Source organism: Styela clava, chromosome 3 (assembly GCF_964204865.1).
Source record: "Styela clava chromosome 3, kaStyClav1.hap1.2, whole genome shotgun sequence".
Taxonomy (NCBI): domain Eukaryota; kingdom Metazoa; phylum Chordata; class Ascidiacea; order Stolidobranchia; family Styelidae; genus Styela; species Styela clava.
The window spans coordinates 15,714,775-15,737,339 of NC_135252.1; the positions used below are offsets into that span (position 1 = coordinate 15,714,775).

Sequence of the window (22,565 nt, forward strand, 5' to 3'; positions counted from 1 at the left end):
GGAGTGAAATCGGGGGGTTGCTTCACTTTACCATATAGCAGGTCGCGAAAAAAATATAACAAATATTGCACTGAGTGAACTGACAAAAATATATATTTATACTATAAAAAATTATTTTAATCATTCCATCGTGCGTTTGAATTCTCATAAATTGTGATTTTCCTATCGTCGTACCGCAAAAGTTTCGTATTTTGTTTCTTTTACATACACGATTTGAAACGTGACAATGGACCGATGTTTGGAATTCGTGGCTTTTGAACTTCGATGCAAATTTACTGGCGCCATCAGGCAAGCTCTTGAAAAAGTTACTTGTTCATCCTTGAAAGTCCAGATTATTTTTTGTTTATGCTTTTTATGACACGGAATAAAACCGATGCACATACAAATGGATAAACGGGAATCCCAGAAAATTGAGAATATATTTACAATTCCGAATTGTGGCCAATTCGAAGACTAGTTCAAATTAGTTTTTAAACAGCATCATTTCGACTTCATTTTGCCGCCTTTATGAACTATCAAATAAATATTAAAACGTGATCTGACTAGGAATTGCAATATTTGTTTTATATGAAAACTCCCACATAGGAACGCCGTTCAATAAACTCACGATTGAATTGATAAAGCATGGAGCGTGCAAGAAACGACGGCAAGAAACGACGTAAATCAGATAAAATTTTTCCTATCTAAGGGAGAATCACGAAAAAAGCACGTTACATATATTTATATTGATATTGCATATCAGTTAAATGAGAATCTTCAAAAGTTACCTAATTTTATCTTAAAATTTCAATATTTTAAAAACGTTACGATTTCGATATAAACTTGTTTAGATGATCTGGTGCGCCTCGGGCGAGTTCTGTTTTTAAGTTGAAGCCTTTGACATGCAAGTATATATTAGCTAGATCTAAAGCACTGGACTATGAGACCTAAACTGGCTTGATAGCAACGCTCAGGTATAAAAAGTGTAAAACATATCCACGAACAGCGTTCGTAATCATGTTGAGCAGCAAAAAAGGTTTTTTTTCTCGGGACAGACATCGATCAATGTTTTTTGCTAATTTACCCTATAGTTCCATTTAAATTTGTTGATTGCTCTTGATAAGTGGAAAGTGGTGTTGAGTGAGTAACTCTTTGAGTGAGTACTTTGAGTAATCTGGAACGTTATTGGTCTTAAGAAACTTCAATATTGGACGAATACTGTTGTATATCTTCCGATATTTCCGGAACATATTTATAAGTGAATTTTGTCAGAACCGCGCTTTTTATTATATTTTGTGACTCGACGTAAAATAATTTCTGTTTATGTATTTTTGAACCGTTATTGTAATAGGTGAGTTGTATTTATATAAACGTTATGACTTGGACTGAAGTCCAAGCAAAGGCTGTTGTGCTGCTATATCTATATTCTGTATGTTTTGCAAATTCTCTGTCACGGGGACAGTCTCTCGTCATTGCAGAAAGTGACGAATTAGCGGTAAGGTTTTTCTTTTACTATTCAATGGCATTTTGAAATTTTTTTTATTATACCAGCAACGCTATATGTTGTCATCAAAAATTATATATATTTATTTTTATTCCTGATTCCAGAGAGAGAAAAGACATGCATCGTCTTATCATGGACCTGATGAGCCCCATCACAGTTTGCACGTCACGAGTGTCGTCCAGTCAAGATTTGCGAGAGTAACGTTTGTGAATAAAATAGCGAACACTGAACGCTCAGCGAAAGAAGTTGTTTTTTCAGTAAGGCTTCCAGAAGCAGCCTTCATCACAGAATTCGACATGTAATTTTTTTTACAATATCACGGAGTTTTATAACTTAGTGTTACTTAATGTTTTCACACTTTTTTCTTCTTTGTTAACCTCACACAGGATTGTTGGCGGTGTGAAATTTGTCGGGAAAATACGAGAGAAGAAAGAGGCAAAAGAACAGTACGATCGCGCCGTCGAAAAGGTGAGATGTTTTCTATACTCTATTTGGGGATGGGAAACCTGAATTACTCTCGTGTTTTATTATTGAACATCGTCTACTCTATTTGTTAGAACTCATTTAATACCTGCGCCTCTTTCCAAAGACTCACACGAACGTAGGCCGCGAGCCGAGGCCCTGAAAAACGCCTAGAAAGTGAGTTTCGTAGCGCACATCAGGTAACTAACTAAAAATGATTTTAAAATGTTCCCTAAAAATTTAGTAACAAATATTGCCTTGTTCCCACTTCCAAAAGTTGCACGTTTTACGGAAAAGACGCTTTTACTACTAGAAATATGTGCAACGATCAATGTTCCCTCTAATTTTTTGTAGTATGTGTGCGCAGAAATTTTGGTGTGTGCGCACTTTTTTGGAAATGACTAATATTTGTGCAAAAACCAATGAAGAAATTTTGGCGTTCTAACCGGGTAATGAGTGGGCCAACAACAAACTTTCTCAACCTGCCAACCGAGAACATTATTACATTACATCGAAATACGTCTGTGCGCAGTAAATCTATGGGTGTTGTCAAAAACTGAATATAACTGAATACAACTGAATACAACTGAACACAACTGAAAACAACTGAATACAACTGAATACAAAAACTGAACACAACTGAATACTACCGCACACAACTGAATACACGGCTCGTGGCACGTGACATAAGTTTGAAAATGAATACAACTGAATATAACTGAACACAGCTGAATACAACTGAAAACAACTGAACAAAACTGAATACGACTGAACAGAACTGAAAACAACTGAATACACGCAACGAATACAACTGAATATAACTGAACACCACTGAATACAACTGGAGAAAATGGCACGGGACGCATAAGATTCGTGACGTCATCACTGATTACGTCATAATAGATAATGCGAATTTTAGAGATAGCCCCTCAAGCAATACATCAAACGTTTCAGAAGGATGAGGCGGTTTCATTACGGTTATTTGTGGCGTGATTGGTGACGTCATTGCTGATTACGTCACAATCGATAATGCGAATTTTGGAGATAGAACATCGAGCAATATAGCAAACGTTTCAGAAAGATGAGGCGGTTTCAATACGGTTATTTTTGGCGTGATTGGTGACGTCATTGCTGATTGCGTCACAATCTAAGATTTGAATATTCGAAATATACTGGCGTGCAGTATAATGCACCTTTGAGACAAACGAGATGGTTTGAATGTGGCGACTTTCGACTAAATTTATGACGTCATTAGTGGTTACGTCATAATATCAAATGCAAAATTTCAACATATAATCACGACTAGTATATCAAACGTTTCTGAAAATGAGACCATATTATTACGGTCATTCGGCGTGTTTAGATACGTCACCGCTGATGACGTCAAAATATTTCGACGTGATTTGTGGCGTCATCACTAATTACTTTATTGACGCTCGTGCAAATTTTTGAGATTGAGGTAACACGAAATCACTGACAATGTTACATGATGCATACTCAGTTTTGTCTACGAAGCAAAATATACGCGTGGCTTGTTTAGGAGGTAATCAAAATTTGCCTAGAGTGAAGAACAGTGGTTGAATGAGCGCCGATGCTTGTACATATGATATCATTTTATTTTGATACAAATGTATAGGAATCGTGTGGCCTCTCGTTTGGTTGGTAGCCAATATTGGGTATGGTGAGCTAGCTAGATATTTCAGGTGCATGAATTTGACTTAATGATGGAGGAAGCCGTAACCGATCAGCAGTTACGTGAACCACATTGCGACGGCGATAAGGCCAGCAAATCTGGATCCAATGAACTGAACCGCCTGCCTTCTTTTTATGGGATGAAGGTGCTTTAGTCTTCCTATTGTCTTGCATCCTGTGCCGGTATCTGCGGTACTTGGTGCAGTAAACCCAAACCAAGAACAAACTGAAAGGCGAGCATGATTATCTTAACAACAGCAAAGAAAAGTATGTAACATCACGTTTTGTTTTATTCGTGCAAAGAAATGACATGTTCATTAAAGCATACACATCAGCCTAACCAACGTGAAAACAATGAACTGTTAAAACACCAACACACAAACGAACTGTAATAAAAGATAAAAACACGAAGCCAGTGACTATTTTGTCCGATAGCTCATCAAAAACACTGGATGAATAAGCTATGTGTAGTGAATATTAGTCTGTGTCATAATAGGAGCCACGTTACATCTCTCCATCTACTTTTTTGCTGCTCTTTCGGCCCTAGTTCCCTTCTTTTGTCCCGGCTTTCTGGCAATGTGCGATTTTCTTGGACAAAGAAATGCTGGGTTCGACGCTTCTTCCATTTCGTTTTCAAGGGGAATATGGGAACGGTCTTTTTCAAAAATTAATTTTTGAAATATTTTCTCTTTTTGGCCCTCTCCCATCTCTCGCCATACTGCATTGCTGTAGGAATACTTTTTGAACCTTGAACTTAGGGAATAATTGCCCCTGCCGTGAATGGCTCTCCGCATGTCTGTGTACTGCAAAATAGCATGGTCTTTAAATTTTTTGATTAGTTGAGGCAGCTTTTGTGGCTTCCAATCAATGTCAACTTTTATGAGGTTGTTCATCGACTCAGAATTGTTGTTGGTCCACAGCGCTTTTTGCATTAGCCCATTCCTCGGTTTGACAACGTACTCTGCAAGCAGAGGCATAATCTGTGCAGTTATATACCTCTTGATATCTTCGGGGAACTTTGAAATAAGCCTTTTGCATTCGACAGATTTGGTTTCAAATTCCTCATTTGAAACTGCTCTGGCAATTCCATCATCCCCGAAAAGAGAGGATAACAGCATTTTTTTCGACTCTTCGGAAATCGACCCCTTTGTCCGCAACAAACGCTGCACATTTTGGATCAAGTGTCGTGTGCATAGAAACCGCTGAACTCCCGGAAAACACTTGTCAAGAGCTTTTGTTAAAGCAAACTCGTTGTCACTTCCAATCCTAATTTCCGAAGTGAAAGCAGTGGTTGATATCCTGGAGCTCAAGTGAGAGAAAAAGTGACAATATGTCGTGAATTTTCCATCCCAGTGGAGGTAAATTGGGCCCAAAAATATAGGATTTTCACCAGTGCTATTTCTTACAACTTTCGACTGCTTGTACACTATTATAGTGGCACAACAGGCACCAAGGTTAAACGTGCGATCAACACCCAAAATTGTTTTGTCACTTGTTGTTGAAGCTATTCGCTTGAGATCAGCGAGCTGATTGTTGGTATACAAAATCACACAGGGTGGGGAACCTTTGATTACCGCTGCCTCTCGCACGAAGTCATCTGTCTGTACCATGCTTAGCACATCAAGAACCCCATCAGCGAAAGTGCGTGAACCCTCTGTACCCCAACTGTCTTTTTTGGCATGCATTTTCCTATATCTCACTTGTCGATAGTCCCTCGGGGCATGAATCGAATCTTCGCCAATCATTTTCTTATAGATTTCCCTTGTGGACATCCTCGACTGCACATGATCATCGATGTTTTTTTACAACTCCAGGAGGTGTTCTTACATACTCACGCTTGTTTCGTTTTGTATTTTCATGGGGAGGCATGGGCTGTTTCGGAAAAGCTCCCAGGTATTCAACGACAGCTTTCCCTTCACCGTTGCAGGAACCATCGTAACCACGAAACCAGGACACCCGTTTTCGATAGTTCGTGTTAGCCTTTAGTTTGCTGTAAACTCTATGAAGAATTAGGATATCTTGGGTGTCGGGCATTGGCCGTACATGCTCTTTCCTGAATTTTCCCCCGGACTTTTTCTCTGTGTAGAAGCCATCTTTATCTTTTCTGACGAATTTCAGGTTGCCATTTTCTTCAATGAGGAAATATGCTCTGGTAGACCCTGCTTTTACACCACACCACGCGCCACAATCATCTGGAACAAAATTCCTCTTGTTATTTTTTCCCAACTGTACCACGAATCCAATGTTGCTTTTCGGACCAGTGGGGATTTCTTTTTCAGCAATAACCTCTGCCAGCATAGTTGTGTAAAGTTCATTGGGTGCAAGAAATCTGCCACTCAATTGTATTTCACGCTCATCATTTGATGATTCGAAAGCAGTAGATGGACTTGATGTGGTAATTGGTGTGGTAGCCCTCATCTTTTTTGGCTCGAACGCATCAGCAGAGTCATCGCTGTCGTCACTGATATCCCAAACAAATTCAAAATTAATCTGGTCAAAACCGATGCTAGTATCAGAACTGGTTTCATCAAAATTGAGTTTTCCAAATTTGAATGGGGTAACGCCTGGAGAGTCAGGAATAGTATTCAAAGCCTCCTTTACTGGGGTAGAATGGAGAGCACCAGGATTAAATTCAGTTTCTTCAACAAGTGGTACAAAGTGATTTGGAATCCAGTCAGAAGTCATCGTCAGTTCTGTTGTTGTCCACATAATCCCCAGATCTACGCCAACTATTTCTCTAGGCTTGATGCAATTGCTGAGAAACTTTGGATATAAGTCCCTTGTCCCATTAACAGGGGGGTACAGCATGTTCACTTGTCTTTTAATGATGTTAGAGAGTGCCATTATTGTCCAAGCTGAAGAAAAAGCACCAATACGAGTACAGTCGACACAGGCTTCGCGGTAGTCCGGGGACACATGACAAACAACTCTCCCCATATCAGACTGAATGTATTCGTCTTCATTATTGACCATTTCGATGCAAGTTCTTGTCCGAAGCTCATTAGCCATATCTTCAGAATCATTCAGAAGCAACGACACTGCGTTGAAAAGACAATTACCATCTGCTGTAGTCTTAAGTGGGCGTTTGCCTTTCTCCAGTCCATGCTTTCGCAATATGTCCAGTGAGTGACGATCAGTGGATGTATGGTACTTGGTGATATCTTTTTCATGACTTATGAAATATGGCATGATATGCTTTTCCCTGATTGTACATGCACAAAAAATGCCCCAATTCTTCTTGGCACTCTAGAAATAGAAATGGAGATTAGTTGTGAATCACCAATCACAAAATTTATGGAAAATGATGTTTAATTCCGCTATCAAGCATCCCTAATGGCGTTTCCACCATCACAATACTTTAAAATTCACATTGACCCCATTGAGCGGGAACCATCCGGGGTTTGTCAAACCGATTGGAACAGACACAAAATCCCATTTTCACCTTCGGGAAAAGTCGTCATATGGTTATGGAGAATGAAATTCCGTAAAATCTTTCCCATCAATACTGTGCTTAATCTATACATAATCGAATGGACTGTGTTCACCCGTTTTACTAACAATATATCCATCAGACAAGCAATTTTCATTCCCAAATTTGTAATAAATTCCGTCATGTGGAAATTCATTATTTCATAGTTATTTTTCATCGTGTTGACATAAACAGCGTTAACGTCTCGTGGCAATCCGTATTTACTAACTGCACTCAATATAATAATAATTTATAGCCTCAGTAACTCTTGGCAATTTAGCGATCGTCCGTAACTTTGCTCAGAGATCAGCGCCTACATTTTGAGAGAGTGCGCGTGACTTTACTTTTAATAAATTTCTTTATAAAAACACTAGACGGATGATGCACAATCTGTAATTAGGTCTATAAGAACGGAAGAGCGGTGAATTACTTACTCTGCGTAAGCGATGGAGTGCAGTCAAGAAGTCGAATGAACCATCGTCTTCCGAAGAGCACTTTCTGCATATATACGATGCTTGCGAGAGGTTCCCAAGTTCCATGATAGATTCTTCTTTCAATTTCTCGCAGGTGCCGTGGAACCAGTTTCCACATATTTCGCATAAAATGCTGTGGCTTCCTTCGGCACAATTCTTAAAGCATATGCCGCATGGTGATTCACTGGATTGATCCATCTCCTTCAGTTCTTAGTGACAACTTGAATGGACTTTCTCAGTAAAAATAGTCTAGCTAAATCAATTGCATAAGTTACCTAATACATCCAAGGGAAAGAAAGGTTCGATGAAATCTTCGCTTGGTACGAAGCAGATTTAACAGAATTGTACAGGCTAACACGTAACAGAGAGGCAGCAGGGCTGAGTGCTGTATACATAAGGCTTTGGTCGCAATCATATAACGGTTGGTATTCATCCGAGGGCAAGCGATACAGATTTGTAGTCCTGTCGTAAGATACCTTGGTTACTACTCGCATAAACCACTTACGAAATTATTGCTTATGATCTCATCGGAGAACTAAGACCAACGAGCATCCAAATAACCTAACACCTTGCGCGGGCGAAGTGTCAGAAGTCTTGTTTGAGGTTTGAAACGACATCTGGTGACCTGTGACCCCGGAGACAAGTTTTCAGCGTCAAATGCGACACTAAACTAATTTTCGCAATTTGATCATGTGGTAATATTATTAAAACAAGCGAAAATATTCAATCCAGGTGTCAGTGATTCATCGCAAAGTGCTTTAGTTAGAATACAAAACACATCCTTCTTCAGCACTTCCGTAAGCAATCCCGTACTTAACAAGGAATAATGGGTGGTTTGCAGCTAGGCGGTAGGCTACAGCGTGCTCAGCGTTAGGAATACACTCGACATCGCACCTTCGATCCCTCTGCGTGGGTTTGCAGGTCCGTATCACATTCGGAGGTTAATTTTATGCGAGAGGGTTGCTGTACTCCTCGACACTATTCACGTTACCGCTGGTCGGTTACGGATTTCTTCACCATCAAGTCCATACCTCTAAAAACAAATACCGTATATGCTCGTTTAACCGCCCGGTCTTGATTAAGCGCCCGTTTGAATAGCCGCCCGGTGTGAAAGCTGATTTTTCAGTGGTAGAGAACAATAGGAAATAAGAAGCGTATTATGAGGAATTACTCTTAAGACGTGAATAATTTGCGTTTGACATGGAAAAAGGATTAATGTCGTCAAATATTTGTCTTCAAAGATACCGGTATCGTAATTTTTGTGTATAATTTCACTTTAAAAATAACAAGCGCTCCTGCTTGAATAAGCGCCGGTTTGAATAAGGGCCAGGTTAGTGAGTTTGTTTAAAAAAAATAAGCGCCCGGGCTATTAAACGAGCAAATACGGTAACTGGCTAACTAACCCACACCTGACATGGATGGTAACCGGACGAGAGGTCGTGGTTAGCCCTAGGATCAAGCCGTCTTTTGTACTTTACTCTCCCCGGGGATGAATATGTAAACCTGTCAAACAACTGAAAACGAACTGTCTTTACTAGTGTGCACACGAATATTCAGATCTGCAAATGGACTGCAAGCAATCTATCGTGAACATCCGATGCCACAATAAGCCGCATTATAATACAATAGTATGTTAAATAGTAGGCCTAAGCAGGGGTCGGCAACCTTTTATCGCTCGCGGGCCAAAATTAAAGCTTGCAAGTCATTAGCGGGCCGCACATATTTTAAAAAAAAGTTAAAAACCGAATGGATGGCCAATGAATCACCTTTTTCACACAGATCCGACGTTAAATTTCAAACAGCGCGCGAAGACTGATCATTTGAATATTTTCTGCGCCATTAAACCATTTGGACTCGGCATCAACTACGTTTTGTTGCCATTTGTCTAATTATAATAAAATTATAGGCTCATTAAACGAGATTTATATACTTGTTAGATTATAATATAATTTAGTCTAAATCAGTGAAGCGTCGTGGGCCGGATTATATTGCTCGGCGGGCCGGATACGTCCCGCGGGCCGTAGGTTGCCTACCCCTGGCCTAAGCTATAGACAGGATCGAATCTAGACGATGAGAAATAAACAGGCTACGACATTTGTGGCCCCTCTTCAACAATGAGATCTTCATAGAATATATTATGACGCGATGAATTGATTTTGAAAATTGCTTGAAAATGAATTATAGTTCAAAAATTAAATGTTGAGACGAACACGCGGCGGTGAGGGGCGGATCTGGTCGGAGAACACCGTCATAACGAAATCGCCTCTAGTTTTCGGAATCATAAGAACTATACCTGTCCCTGTGCTATTTCGAAAATTCGCATTGGCGATAACGATGTGATATGTGATGATATCATCAATCACGACAAAAGTTACCGCACTCAAATCATCTCGTTTTTATTAAGGGTGCATTATACTGCACGTCACTATATTTCGAATATGCACATTTGTAATTGTGACGCAATTTGTAATGACGTCACCAATTATGACACGAATAACCGTAATGAAACCACCTAATCTTTCTGAAACGTTTGACGCGTTGCTCGAGGGGCTATCTCCAAAATTCGCAATATCAATTATGACGTAATCAGCAATGACGTCACCAATCACGCCAAGAATAACCGTAATGAAACCGCCTCATCTTTCTGAAACGTTTGATGTATTGCTCGAGAGGCTATCTCCAAAATTCGCATCATCGATTATGACGTAATCAGTGATGACGTCACGAATCTTATGCCTCCCGCGCCATTGTCGAGTTGTATTCAGTGGTGTTCAGTTATATTCAGTTGTATTCGTTGCGTGTATTCAGTTGTTTTCAGTTCTGTTCAGTCGTATTCAGTTTTGTTCAGTTGTTTTCAGTTGTATTCAGCTGTGTTCAGTTATATTCAGTTGTATTCATTTTCAAACTTATGTCACGTGCCACGAGCCGTGTATTCAGTTGTGTGCGGTAGTATTCAGTTGTGTTCAGTTTTTGTATTCAGTTGTATTCAGTTATATTCAGTTTTTGACAACACCCTAAATCTATGCGTGTGCGCAGCCTCTGAAAGCTGTGTGCGCGCGCACACGTGCACACTTTAGAGGGAACACTGGCTACGATCTGTCCTATATTCTCTACATTTTCGGCAATGAACAGTGACTTTTGCATGACGTAACAATTGCATCGAATCAGCTGTTAGAGAGCGGATGAATCTTAGTTATTACTGCTCGATCTTGCGTTGAGTGGGGCAGCCTTTCCATAGCCCTGTTTAGTTATTATTAGTTAGGTTATGCTTAGACGTTGTTAAAAAGTATAAGTAAGTTACTAAACACTTGTACATCCTTACCACGGATATGGGCATGAGACGAGGCCTTGAAAAACGCCTAGAAAATGAGTTTCGTAGCGCACATCTGGTAACTAAATCAATTCTTTAGTTTTGTATGAGTATGAACATACTGAACGCATTACAGCTTGTTCCACAATCCTGATGCGAAATTCAATATAAGGTTCCCGGGAATTCAATAACCATAGGTTTACAACAACGCAGCATAAGAACTATGCAATTCAAGAGCCCTACAGCACACTAACACAATGTATTTCTGTAACGTCTTGCCTCACTAAAATCAGACTTCCTCAGTCAATCATAATTTATTAGGTAGATTACGAAAAATATGGCATACATGTAACCAACAACAAAAAATATTTTAATTGTGTGACAGGATTTGCGAGGGACCTCGAAAGGTCTTCAAGTATGGACACCAACAACGCTCATTCAGATTAGCGAATAAATTTTATGTAATAACCACAAGCAGTTTACAACAAGAACAGCATAAGTAGTTGCATTCATTTTATAGAAGCTATCAAACGTATTTATTTTTAAGCAATGAAGTCACAAATTAACATCGTGAGCACAAAAAACACAAATAAATCAGTTATTTCTCACTTAGAAATTTACAGGAAAAGTCAAGAAAATTAAATGAATGTACAATATGTACATAACATAGTGAACAGAAATATTACAATTAGTCTTTTTTTAGTTTATGTGGTTATGTATTTGAACAAAGGGAATATTATTTCTTGAAACAGGACTACGACACTAACGGATGTCCGAAAAAAAAATAAATAGTATTTATTAAATCAACTTCAATATCTAATCCACTTTCTTCTGAATTGTTTCCGAAATCAACTATCTCGAAAATCGACTTTTCCTCTATAAGTGTACTGTGGTTTTTGGAGTCAATACAAAAACAAAAAACTGTGCAATATAGGTTGCTTTCGGCACACACGGCTTATATTACACGGCTTATATTATTTTGACTATTGCCAACACTTGCAGTTTGCCAACTCAAGAACTGATTTGGGGGCTTGAAGTAGATCCATCAATTTAACCCGCAAAACACCCTTATCAAGAACACATCTATGGCCGATAGGTGGGAGAATAATTGGCCTTGGTTCTAGGCAACAATGATGAAGTCCTGCCAGGTAATTTTCCATCAGCTTGCTTGCTTCTTGCCCCACATGCTTCTTCAGTGAATCATTGTTGGGTGGATGAGTATAATCCATATGCCAGTGGTAAAAAGACGTGGCTGGTATCATTTACCTTCTTCATATCCTCTCCATACAGTGAACAAACAAATTCCCCAGCTTTATTTATTAATGCCTCGTTAACCTCAAAAGATCTTCATATTTGAAAAAAAAAATGAATTGAAAAACTCAATGAAGTCTCCAACATCGGTTTGATGGGCAGTTCCAATTGCAGAAAAGCGAGAAAGTATTTCATTATGAATAGCCCATCTAAGCTGTTTGCAACTGTTATGATTTTCATATACCTTTACGCTTCAAGACTTCTTGTTCGATCCATTTTATAGCACTGATAGCAGCAGGGATTAGAGCCTGCGTTAGGTTGGATTGGTGGAACATTGCCGTTTTCTTTTGTAGTGCAGTATCTAATATGAGGAAGAAAATCATATTTGGAATAGCAAGAGTGAAAAAATACCACTAAATACTGACTTATACATAATGCATTTTATCTGATGTACTCAATGAGCGTATACATGCTCATTGCATTACTAGAGTCCTGCAGTGTTTGCATACCGGTACTAGACTATATCTACACTGAATTTCGATATATCACAATCTGAAATGCCCTATGGACTATATTTTAAAACATCAACTATCTGTCTACAACTTGATTTCTCACCTCTCAATCGCTTCCAGTGCTACTTTTCTTTCTACTGCGGCATAACTCATCATTGCTTCCCAGGTTCTTGTCGACTCTATAAATTTAGATTTAGACCAACCGACATCAGTAAAATTGATTATTTTCCTCTCTTAAGTATAAGTCTGCTGAATAGTCAAGAATTGTCATTAAATTAATCATAAACCTTTCATGCAAGTCAGAAAATATCGTTGTTTGTGGCATATTATTCTAGGTCTAGCCTTCCTTGGAGTTATTGTACGCATTTAACAACGTCTTATGAGCCAGTGCTCACCTAAAACTGCTATTTAAGGTAAGGATATACAAGTGTTTAATATCCTACTCATACTTTTCTACCACCTTCTTAGAATAACTCAATTGATAACAAGAGAGCTATGCTCAAGTATATGGACACGTAGCGCCACCCAGTGGCAATAATTTTGATGACGTCATAGCGAAAAAAAAACTAATAGCATTCTGGAGAAAAATTTTATCTTCAACCACTGAAAATATCAAAGCAATTGGTCCAGTATTCGAAGAAAAAAGCGATTTTTTAAAAATGGAGACGGAGACAAATAACAACAATAACAATAACAACAAAATTTTGAAACCATCGTTATGGCCACTAAACGTGTCCAATAACTGAAAAAGACTGTGGAAAGGCTACTCAACGCAAAAGCGAGCAGTAGTACATCTGATATCCATCCGACCATGGGGGATCCACCTACAGCTGACCAATTTGATTGTTACGTCATGCAGAATATCTGCGTTCATTGTCCCATGATACCGAAAAACAGAGAATATAGGACAGGCGGTAACACATATTTATTGTAGTAAAAACGTCTTTTCCGTAAAACGTGCAACTTTTGGAAGTGGGAACAAGGCAATATTTGTTACTAAATTTCTAAGGAACATTTTAAAATCATTTTCAGGCAGTTACCTCATGTGCGCTACGAAACTGAAAGATAAATGGCCTCGGCTCGCGGCCTACATAAGCAGACTATTATTTCGTTTAAAACAATCTTTTTAAAATTATTTTGAGATCTAAATTTTTATGTTCTTAGGACAAGACTGGATGAAAAATAGAAAAATTGTCTGCTTTGTATATTCAATCATCAAGTGTCTATTTTTAGGGTAACACTGCGGGTCTGGTTGTTGCGGATGTTCGGGAGACTCAGACCTTTGATGTTACTGCCAATGTGCCTGCTCAATCAAGTGTAGAATTTCATCTTGTTTATCAGCAACTATTGAAGCGGAGGCTAGGGCAATATGATCATACAATTATGGTGAACCTGAGAGAGGTAATTTCTAACGTTGAAATTAAGAAAAAACTCAAAGTTGAAAGTTAGCTATATCACATCAATGGCAAAGGCCACAGCAATGAAGAGCAAGGCAGTATTGTGCAACACATAGATGAAAAAATTGCCGGTGTCTTTTGATTTTCAAAGCAGTCACTCACCAGTTACTGGTAAACGTGGAGGGTGGAGTGGGATTGCTGTGAAAATACCCTCATTTGCTTATGTTTTGTGAGTTCGCGTGAACTTGTTTGCGCAAATTTTCTTACAAAAAAACGAAAACAAACAAGATATATAAGTAAAAGCGTTCTGGGAGACACTTTCAACTTTAACCACCGAAAACATGGAAAGCAAATAGTTCAGTAGAAAAAAGTGAAAGACAAATGTCACAACATCAACATAATGAACAACAATTTATATAAACGATCCATGAGCTATTTTTATACATTGAATTATTGCTCACCAATCTATTTACTACATTTCAAATACGTCATTATACAACCGACCTGATTTAAGAGAAGTTCCTTTCACTAAGACTAGGGTGGAAATTATTTGTATATATAAAGATGGGGGTTTATGCGAGGTAGATGTTGAACATGGAGTAAGTTTTAAATACTCTCCCATTTTAGGTCATTGATCATTTTGTGATTGATATATTCATAACGGAAAGATCCGGAATTACATCGATATCTACTACATATGCTGGTGAGGGTAGTGGAGCCAGAGACAAGGGTCTGAGAGGACGAGATTCAGACGGTATACTACAAGTCAATACTGATGTCAGAAGAAGCAAATACCAGGCTAAAGTCACGTTAGTATTTTTGTCAAATAATCATACTTAGAATGAGAAATACGACAAATAATACCTAATGTTAGTTCAATGAGAAATAAGTGGGAACATAAGTCTATAAAGAGTTTTCATATGTCATACATACATCGTCAGATTTTCCTGTCTAAGCAGTCATTGTAACTATTTTAGATAACCAAACGTATGAAACGGACATATTTACAAACGTCTAAAAATACACATTGATTTGAAAAACAGTCGAGTACAACGATTTAAAACTGTTTGTACACAAGTTTTTATTATTATTTTTTTCAATCTAGATTCAAGCCAACACCAACCGAAATGCGTCGTCTTATAACTTTACCTGAAGATGAACAAAAATTTACTGTAAATTATGACGTAACTCGGGAAGATTTAGGTGGAGAAATTCAAACAAGAAACGGATACTTTGTTCATTTTTTTGCGCCAGAAGATCTTCCAGTTTTACCCAAGAAAGTTGTTTTTGTGATTGATAGAAGTGGATCGATGTCCGGGAAAAAAATCTCGCAAACCAAAGATGCATTTGTATCGGTCATAAAAGAACTCAGAGACTCCGACCAGTAAGAACAAAAATTTAACTATGTTTGTGGATTTCAAGATGACCTAAAATCGCGTAAATTTAATCAGACATAATATATTACCTTATCTAGAATGGCAAACATGCGTTTAATGATAATATTCAGGAATTTCCATGGGGCAGGTTGGTATTGATCACACCAAACTGCGCAAGTGAAGATGTGTAGACTGATTGACACTATATGTTATGGGAGTGATGAGTATTTTCAAGTAAAATTTCTACCAATCATAACTGTTTAGCAGTTTTCAACGTTTTGAACGGGAATGTTTTTACATTAATACTGCTGTATCATGTTATCGTCAATTCTAAATGGCTACTAGCACCTAACTGGCGCGGTACATTTTCACAGATTCAACATTGTGTCATTCGCGAGCAGCCTAACTATATGGTCGGACACCGAGGCCGGTTTAGTTGACGTAACTAAAGCGAATCTAAATAACGCCATTGCACACGTGAACGGTATTCGTGCTGCAGGAGGTGAGTATGAGCTCTCAGTCACGTGGCTTTACATATTGTTGCTTATGTAATACATGAACAATCTATGGTATTCAATCGCCTTTATTATTGTCAGGGACCGATATCAACAGTGCCTTAATAGCAGCTTCTGAATTACTCTCTGGAGTAACGATCGATGACAAAGTTTCAGCAATGATAATTCTTTTAACTGATGGTAATCCGACGTCGGGAATTACAAGAACATCTAGTATCCGAAAAAATATAAAAGAAAAAATTGCAGGACGATTTTCTCTGTTTTGTCTTGGATTTGGCGATGATTTGGATCATGACTTTTTAAAACGAATGGCAAATGAAAACGACGGAATAGCCAGGTATCAAAACTACATTAAATCTTTTCAACCTAACAAATAGATTTTACTTATTTATTCCTATTTTGCAGAAAAATTTATGAAGATTCCGACGCCGACTTACAATTGGAAGGATTTTTTCAAGAAGTTGCGACACCACTTTTGCTCAATGTCAAAATGACTTATTTAGGTGTGAACTTGGCAAACATCAGTCAAACAGATTTTAGCAAATTCTTCAGAGGATCTGAAGCTGTTGTTGTTGGAGCAATAGCCAATGGCGGTGAGTTGCAGTAACCGAGTCCAGTACGACGATGCAATTTTCTGAGAGGTTATCTGCTCTTTCTCGTTCATTTCTTGCATTATCTAGCGATATTTGCAGGTAATATTATTATTTTGGCATTTTTGTCTAGACACAATATATATATATATAATTAATGCAATTATAGTTGATAATAAACATTTGTTAAAAATCGTTCAGATGACAAAACGAAAGTTGTTGAATCAACGATCAAAGGAACATCTAAGGATGGTGAAGTAGAATATAATGTAAAAAGCAAAGAATTAGATAAAACATTTCAACACTGGCACAAAGAAACTGGCGCATTTGAAGATTTTATAGAACGTTTATGGGCGTATTTCACAATACGCGATCTTTTGGAAAAAAGAACTTTATCCTCAAGTCGAGTGAGTTATTTTTGTTTCCACTCGTGTTCTTCACTCTTTTTGGCTATTTAAAATTCCATGCTCTCATTATTTTCACCTTCCCACACAGAGAGAAGTTTATCATATTACAAGTGAAGCATTACGCTTAGCTCTGAAATACAGTTTCGTGACTCCTCTCACATCGATGGTGGTTACATTACCTGAAGATGAAATAACAACAACCCCTGCTAGGCGTGAGTATTGGGATATATTCACTTGCCTAAATATTTTGCTCCACCATTACACAATAGCAGTTTATTGTGTGCTAGATTCAAATAATTTACATTTTCAAATTATTCAACGAAACAGAAGACATGGTTTCATATTTATACTAAAAAATTCAATTAATTGATCCAATCCTATGGCAAAGTATGGCCATAGCAATCCTGTTGACGGTCTCCCTGATAACTAGCCAGGTTGATATAAGATGGATGTTTCCGCCAAGTAGTTAATCAGAATTTTCCCTGAAAAGCTGCAATAGACGAGACTAAAATCATCCATTAGAATATGTAAATGACAGGTAGTTTATTAATAGATTAGAAATGATGGTGTTTAAAATATGTACAACAGTTTGTAGGCGCACCTTGCAAAATCTCAAATAAGGCGTCAAAAATTTTGGTATGATATCGAGAGAATTTGTTTGGGGCCAAAAATGGGGGTGAACATCTAATCGGTAAATCAGGTTAATCGGTTAATTTATTTTTGTATATGGACGTGATTAATAGAGTATTGTGCAAACTCTCTGAATGTAAAAATAAAATCAACCGATAATTACTTGTTTCAGCCACAATAATTCCAACAATACCTCCGTGTTATCATCGAGGTGTAGTCATTCCTCGACGACACTTGCTTCTACGACCTCCTATATGGTGCCCCTATATCTTGTCAGCGGCAAGAGATAGCAGCTCGTCAGATAGTGGAAGGGACTCTTCCTCTACCAAAACCCTTTCCGGAAGAATCATAGGTTTGTACAGTACTTTAATAATTTGCCTCGCATCAAGTAGTTTTTGATGCTTAAAAGACAAAGGTACGTTGCTACCTTCACTGATTTTTGTGAAGTGATTCACAAAATCGTGCTGTATTACCACAATTTAAAAATGCGAACATGAATACGCCTCCTCACTCACGATTTGACAGAAGTAAATTTCGCTACTGTTTGAGCCATTTTTAGCGAATGCGATTGGCTAAAATCTGCTCACTGTCCTTTGTCATCTGTCCCCTATTTTACAGGACAAGACACAATTGTAGAGAGATGTCTGATTCTTCAGCTACTTTTTCATTATTCATTCGCATATTATTTATTTCTGCTTTTGTTTCTGTTTTAAATTCTACACAGGAGGGTCAGCAAGTGGAGCTCGTAGTTTAAGTGAGTACAAAAATATATAGATTTCGTGTCAATTTTAGTAAAATGACTATTGTCGATAAAAATAAATTGCCATTTGAGGGATAAAATAATGTAGTAAAGTGTCGTTTCAGAGTTCTTTTTTATTTTTTGTTTTCTATAACATTTGATTTTAGTATTCACAGGTGGGTCTTCAAGTAGATCTCGTTCGATACAACGCTCAGGTAAGGACAAAAATATATCCCATTGTCTTATTGGAGTCTTTATTGTCTCCCAATAAACAAAATTTTAACATTTGTTGTGTATGGTTGATCAAATCAAAATACCGGGCCCCTAACAAAAAGTTGAGAGAATACTGATGACCAAAATGTGCTACAACGAGTCGATGTATAGATATCAAGTTCTACCAAAACTTCACTAAATTCCCTCTCATTGGCAGGTGTTCGACCTTCGCGCCCGTCATCAGGTGCTACTTCCCGAGGACCAGGTAGAATTAATAATTTTTCAATATATTGATAGAATTGATTATCTTGCTCTATAAAATGTTCTTGCATCTACAAACCTGTTTGCACGCATATTATTTTGAGGAACAATAGCGTAAATATCGATTTATAACTTGCAAAAAACTAAGAATCCAAGACAGTAAAAGCGGCTGGGCAATTATTCCTAGCAAAGGTGATTGGAGCACGCACTCACCCTGCAACCTGTGTAATATTACTTTTGTGATTAGGTGCGAAAATTAAACAATTGTTGTAAGATTCATTCTAAAATATTTAGTGGCTAAGACCTGGGGCCCGAGCCCGACCCGAAATTCGGGCCGGGTCGGGCCTGAAATGTCAATCATTACGTTCGGGTCGGGTCGGCCTTCTCAATCGCTGACTTTTTTTTAAATGAAGCGTTTTGGTCACGAGAGATCGTGGTCTGCAAAAGAACCAGAAATTGCCTCATCAACACAAGACATACTTTACTAAACTTTTGCAATGACAATTCAAAGACCTCCTAAATAAAATAAGAAATTTTGTGTTACTTCGGGCCCGGGCCTGCAAATCCAGTTAATTAGTCGGGCTCGGGTCGGGTCGGGTTTAACATCCAAGGGCCCGGATCAGAAGGGAATTTTTGGACCCAATCTTACCTCTAGTCACGATTATAATCTTTTCAATCAATTTTCAAGCTAATATCTGATATCTTTTGATGGCCTATTAGGCCTAGTCTCCTCCTCACGATACTTCGTCGTTTGCAGACATAGAAATCTGGGCTAAATGTAGTGGAAGTTAGATTTCGTGTCAATTCTAGTAAAATGACTATTGTCGATAAAAATAAATTGCCATTTAGGGGATAAAATTATGTAGTAAAGTGTCGTTTCAGAGTTCTTTTTTATTTTTATTTCTGTTACATTTGATTTTAATATTCACAAGTGGGTCTTCAAGTAGATCTCGTTCAATACAACGCTTAGGTAAGGACAAAAATATATCCCATTGTTTTATTGGAGTCTATATTGTCTCCCAATAAACAAAATTTCAACATTTGTTGTGTATGGTTGATCAAATCAAAATACCGGGCCCCTAACAAAAAGTTGAGAGAATACTGATGACCAAAATGTACTACAACGCGTCGATGTATAGATATCAAGTTCTACCAAAACTTCACTGAATTCCCTCTTATTGGCAGGTGTTCGACCTTCGCGCCCGTCATCGGGTGCTACTTCCCGAGGACCAGGTGGAATCAATAATTTTTCAATATATTGATAGAATTGATTATCTTGCTCTATAAAATGTACTTGCATCTACCAACCTATTCGCACGCATATTATTTTGTGGAACAATAGGTTAATTTTCGATTTATAACTTGCAAAAAAACTAAGAATCAAAGACAGTAAAAGCGACTGGGCAATTATTCCTAGCAAAGGTGATTAGAGCACCCACTCACCCTGCACCCTGACTCCCTGAGTAGTATTACTTTTGTGATTAGGCGCGAAAATCAAACAATTTTTGTGAGATTCATTCTAAAATTTTCAGTGGCTAAGACCTGGGGCCCGAGCCCGACCCGAAATTCGGGCCGGGTCGGGCCTGGAATGTCAATCATTACGTTCTGGTCAGGTCGGCCTTCTCAATCGCTGACTTTTTTTTTAAATGAGGCGTTTTGGTCACGAGAGACCGTGGTCTGCAAAAGAAACAGAAATTGACTCATCAACACAATACATTCTTTACTAAACTCTTGCAATGACAATTCAAAGAACTCCCAAATAAAATATGAAATTTTGTGTTACTTCGGACTCGGGCCTGCAAATCCAGTTAATTAGTCGGGTTTAACATCCACGGGCACGGATCGGAAGGGAATTTTTGGGCCCGATCTTACCCCTAGTCACGATTATAATTTTTTCAATCAATTTTCAAGCTAATATCTGATATCTTTTGATGGCCTATCAGGCCTAGTCTCCTCCTCACGATACTTTTAACCGTCGTTTGCAGACATAGAAATCTGGGATAAATGTAGTGGAAAACTCGACGACGAAAGCGGCACAATACAACTCCCGCATGAGATTAAAAAGACTCCATTTCAATGCGAATGGAAGATTGAACTATCAGAAAATAGTTGGATGGACATAAAAACGGAGACTCTTAACACTACTCAAAACAAAGTGAGCAAATATTGTGAAAACTTTTACTATCTCATTCGCTTATGTCTGCCATTAAACCATGACACCATGATTTGATCTCGAAAATTGATTATAATTGGATGGCTAGTCTATAATTGTCATACCTATGCTTGAACGCTCCACACAAAGCTGCAAGTGTCATTTCTTATATAATTACATTAATTATCTAAAATATTGCATATTATTTCTTCGCCGCGGTGTTTCATGAGCCACCAAAAATAATTGAAACAGAAAAATAAAAATATGCGATTGAGACCTTGCAGTACATATGCCCCGATTCATTTGGTGCAGGTAATCGTCACAAGCCAGGGCAAAACTATTCTGGAACATAAAGGTGGAATCTCCGAGATGAAATCCCTGTTGATACAGAATAACACGGCGACTGTTCTGTTGACAGTTTACCCGACAGATGATCGATGGCCAGGAATTGTGATTTCGTACAAACAATGTAAGTATGATATATATGAGCATCTAGTTATTTTACTGGGTTTATGTAAAATTGTTCATGTACATTTAGGATGCATATCTGATGCAACCTACGATATATACGCGGTGAAGTCACTTAATATTAAATTACGGATAAGTTGTTGAAACTAGTAATCTATCCAACTTCAAGTCTAATTACTGTGAGCAGGCTAGCGGATACCCTTTTCCGAGGCCTATCCGAAAAACTAAGTGAAATTTGCGATGAGCATAATAACTTACTGTTATAATGTCGCAAGTGTATCGAATTAGGAATTTAGGAATCAAAATACTCTGGCCTGCCCTTGCAAGTCATTGTGGTAAAAAGATGGAAAGTCGTCATGACGCAATTCATAATTTTTCAGACGATTTGATCAAGAAAATAATGTGTGAGTTGTGTGTTTAAATCTTGTCTTTGGATGATGAATATGGTTTCCTAGTTATTAAATGCACCTTGTCAATGTAGTTAACGTACCATTGCATCACGCTACTTTTTTGGCCATTTTGAAGATTGGACACATTTTACAAATATATATTGTGTCAGCCTAAATTGAGATATTTACCCTTTTCATTTCATAAATTGGAAATTGTATTATAGTCAAGCCAGATCGTCCGTTGCAACCAATTGCTACATCGAAGGAACCTGAATTTGCCTTGAATCAATCTCTGAAGAATTGTGGTGATGATATCTCATCTTCTAATAGCATAGAAGGCATCATAACATCTCCTGAGTATCCCAAAATGTATCCAGATAACGCATATTGCATATGGAATTTTGCCAACACAGATCCGAGTCACAAATTGCGTATCACCTTCATTGATATGGATATAGAAATGGGATCAGGTGATCAATGCAATCACGATAAATTAGTTATTCAAAGAGAGAAGAATGTGCAAGAAATCTGTGGATACAACCTGCCAGATGAAATCACGACATCGGATAAGAAAATATCGATTGCATTTTTGAGTGATGATAGTTTGGGAGCTGGTGGTTTCAAAATGCGATACCGATTTATTCCTAAGTAACAGTTTCTCGTATCATTCTGTCGCTTTCACAATTTAGTTAATTTGATGTTTATGTTTTAAACAACCATTAGTTAGATCCTAAAATTATCACAAATGATCATGGAAATAAATCAATGAATTTATT

At 37.9% G+C, this 22,565-nt stretch overlaps 1 protein-coding gene across 1 annotated transcript; it reads left to right on the forward strand.

Annotated features, from left to right (window-relative positions):
- Positions 1-1,334: 1,334 nt before the first annotated feature.
- On the forward strand, positions 1,335-22,565 carry LOC144421049 (inter-alpha-trypsin inhibitor heavy chain H4-like). The gene is made up of 18 exons (XM_078111180.1): positions 1,335-1,474; positions 1,588-1,781; positions 1,870-1,951; positions 13,886-14,053; positions 14,677-14,858; positions 15,155-15,433; positions 15,800-15,927; positions 16,022-16,277; positions 16,346-16,533; positions 16,732-16,937; positions 17,026-17,149; positions 17,740-17,919; positions 18,292-18,321; positions 18,474-18,521; positions 18,737-18,784; positions 20,766-20,935; positions 21,245-21,401; positions 22,014-22,565. The coding sequence occupies exons 1-18, from the start codon at positions 1,355-1,357 to the stop codon at positions 22,439-22,441; spliced, it is 2,988 nt and encodes a 995-aa protein (XP_077967306.1). The 5' UTR covers positions 1,335-1,354; the 3' UTR covers positions 22,442-22,565.

What these genes read in the sequence shown, in the direction of transcription:
- LOC144421049 (XM_078111180.1), top strand. Translation starts at nt 1,355, where the DNA reads ATGACTTGGACTGAAGTCCAAGCAAAGGCTGTTGTGCTGCTATATCTA. An exon ending in GAACTCAGAGACTCCGACCA is followed by an intron (nt 15,434 to 15,799) that starts GTAAGAACAAAA and finishes ACATTTTCACAG; the next exon opens with ATTCAACATTGTGTCATTCG. An exon ending in CCTTTCCGGAAGAATCATAG is followed by an intron (nt 17,920 to 18,291) that starts GTTTGTACAGTA and finishes AATTCTACACAG; the next exon opens with GAGGGTCAGCAAGTGGAGCT.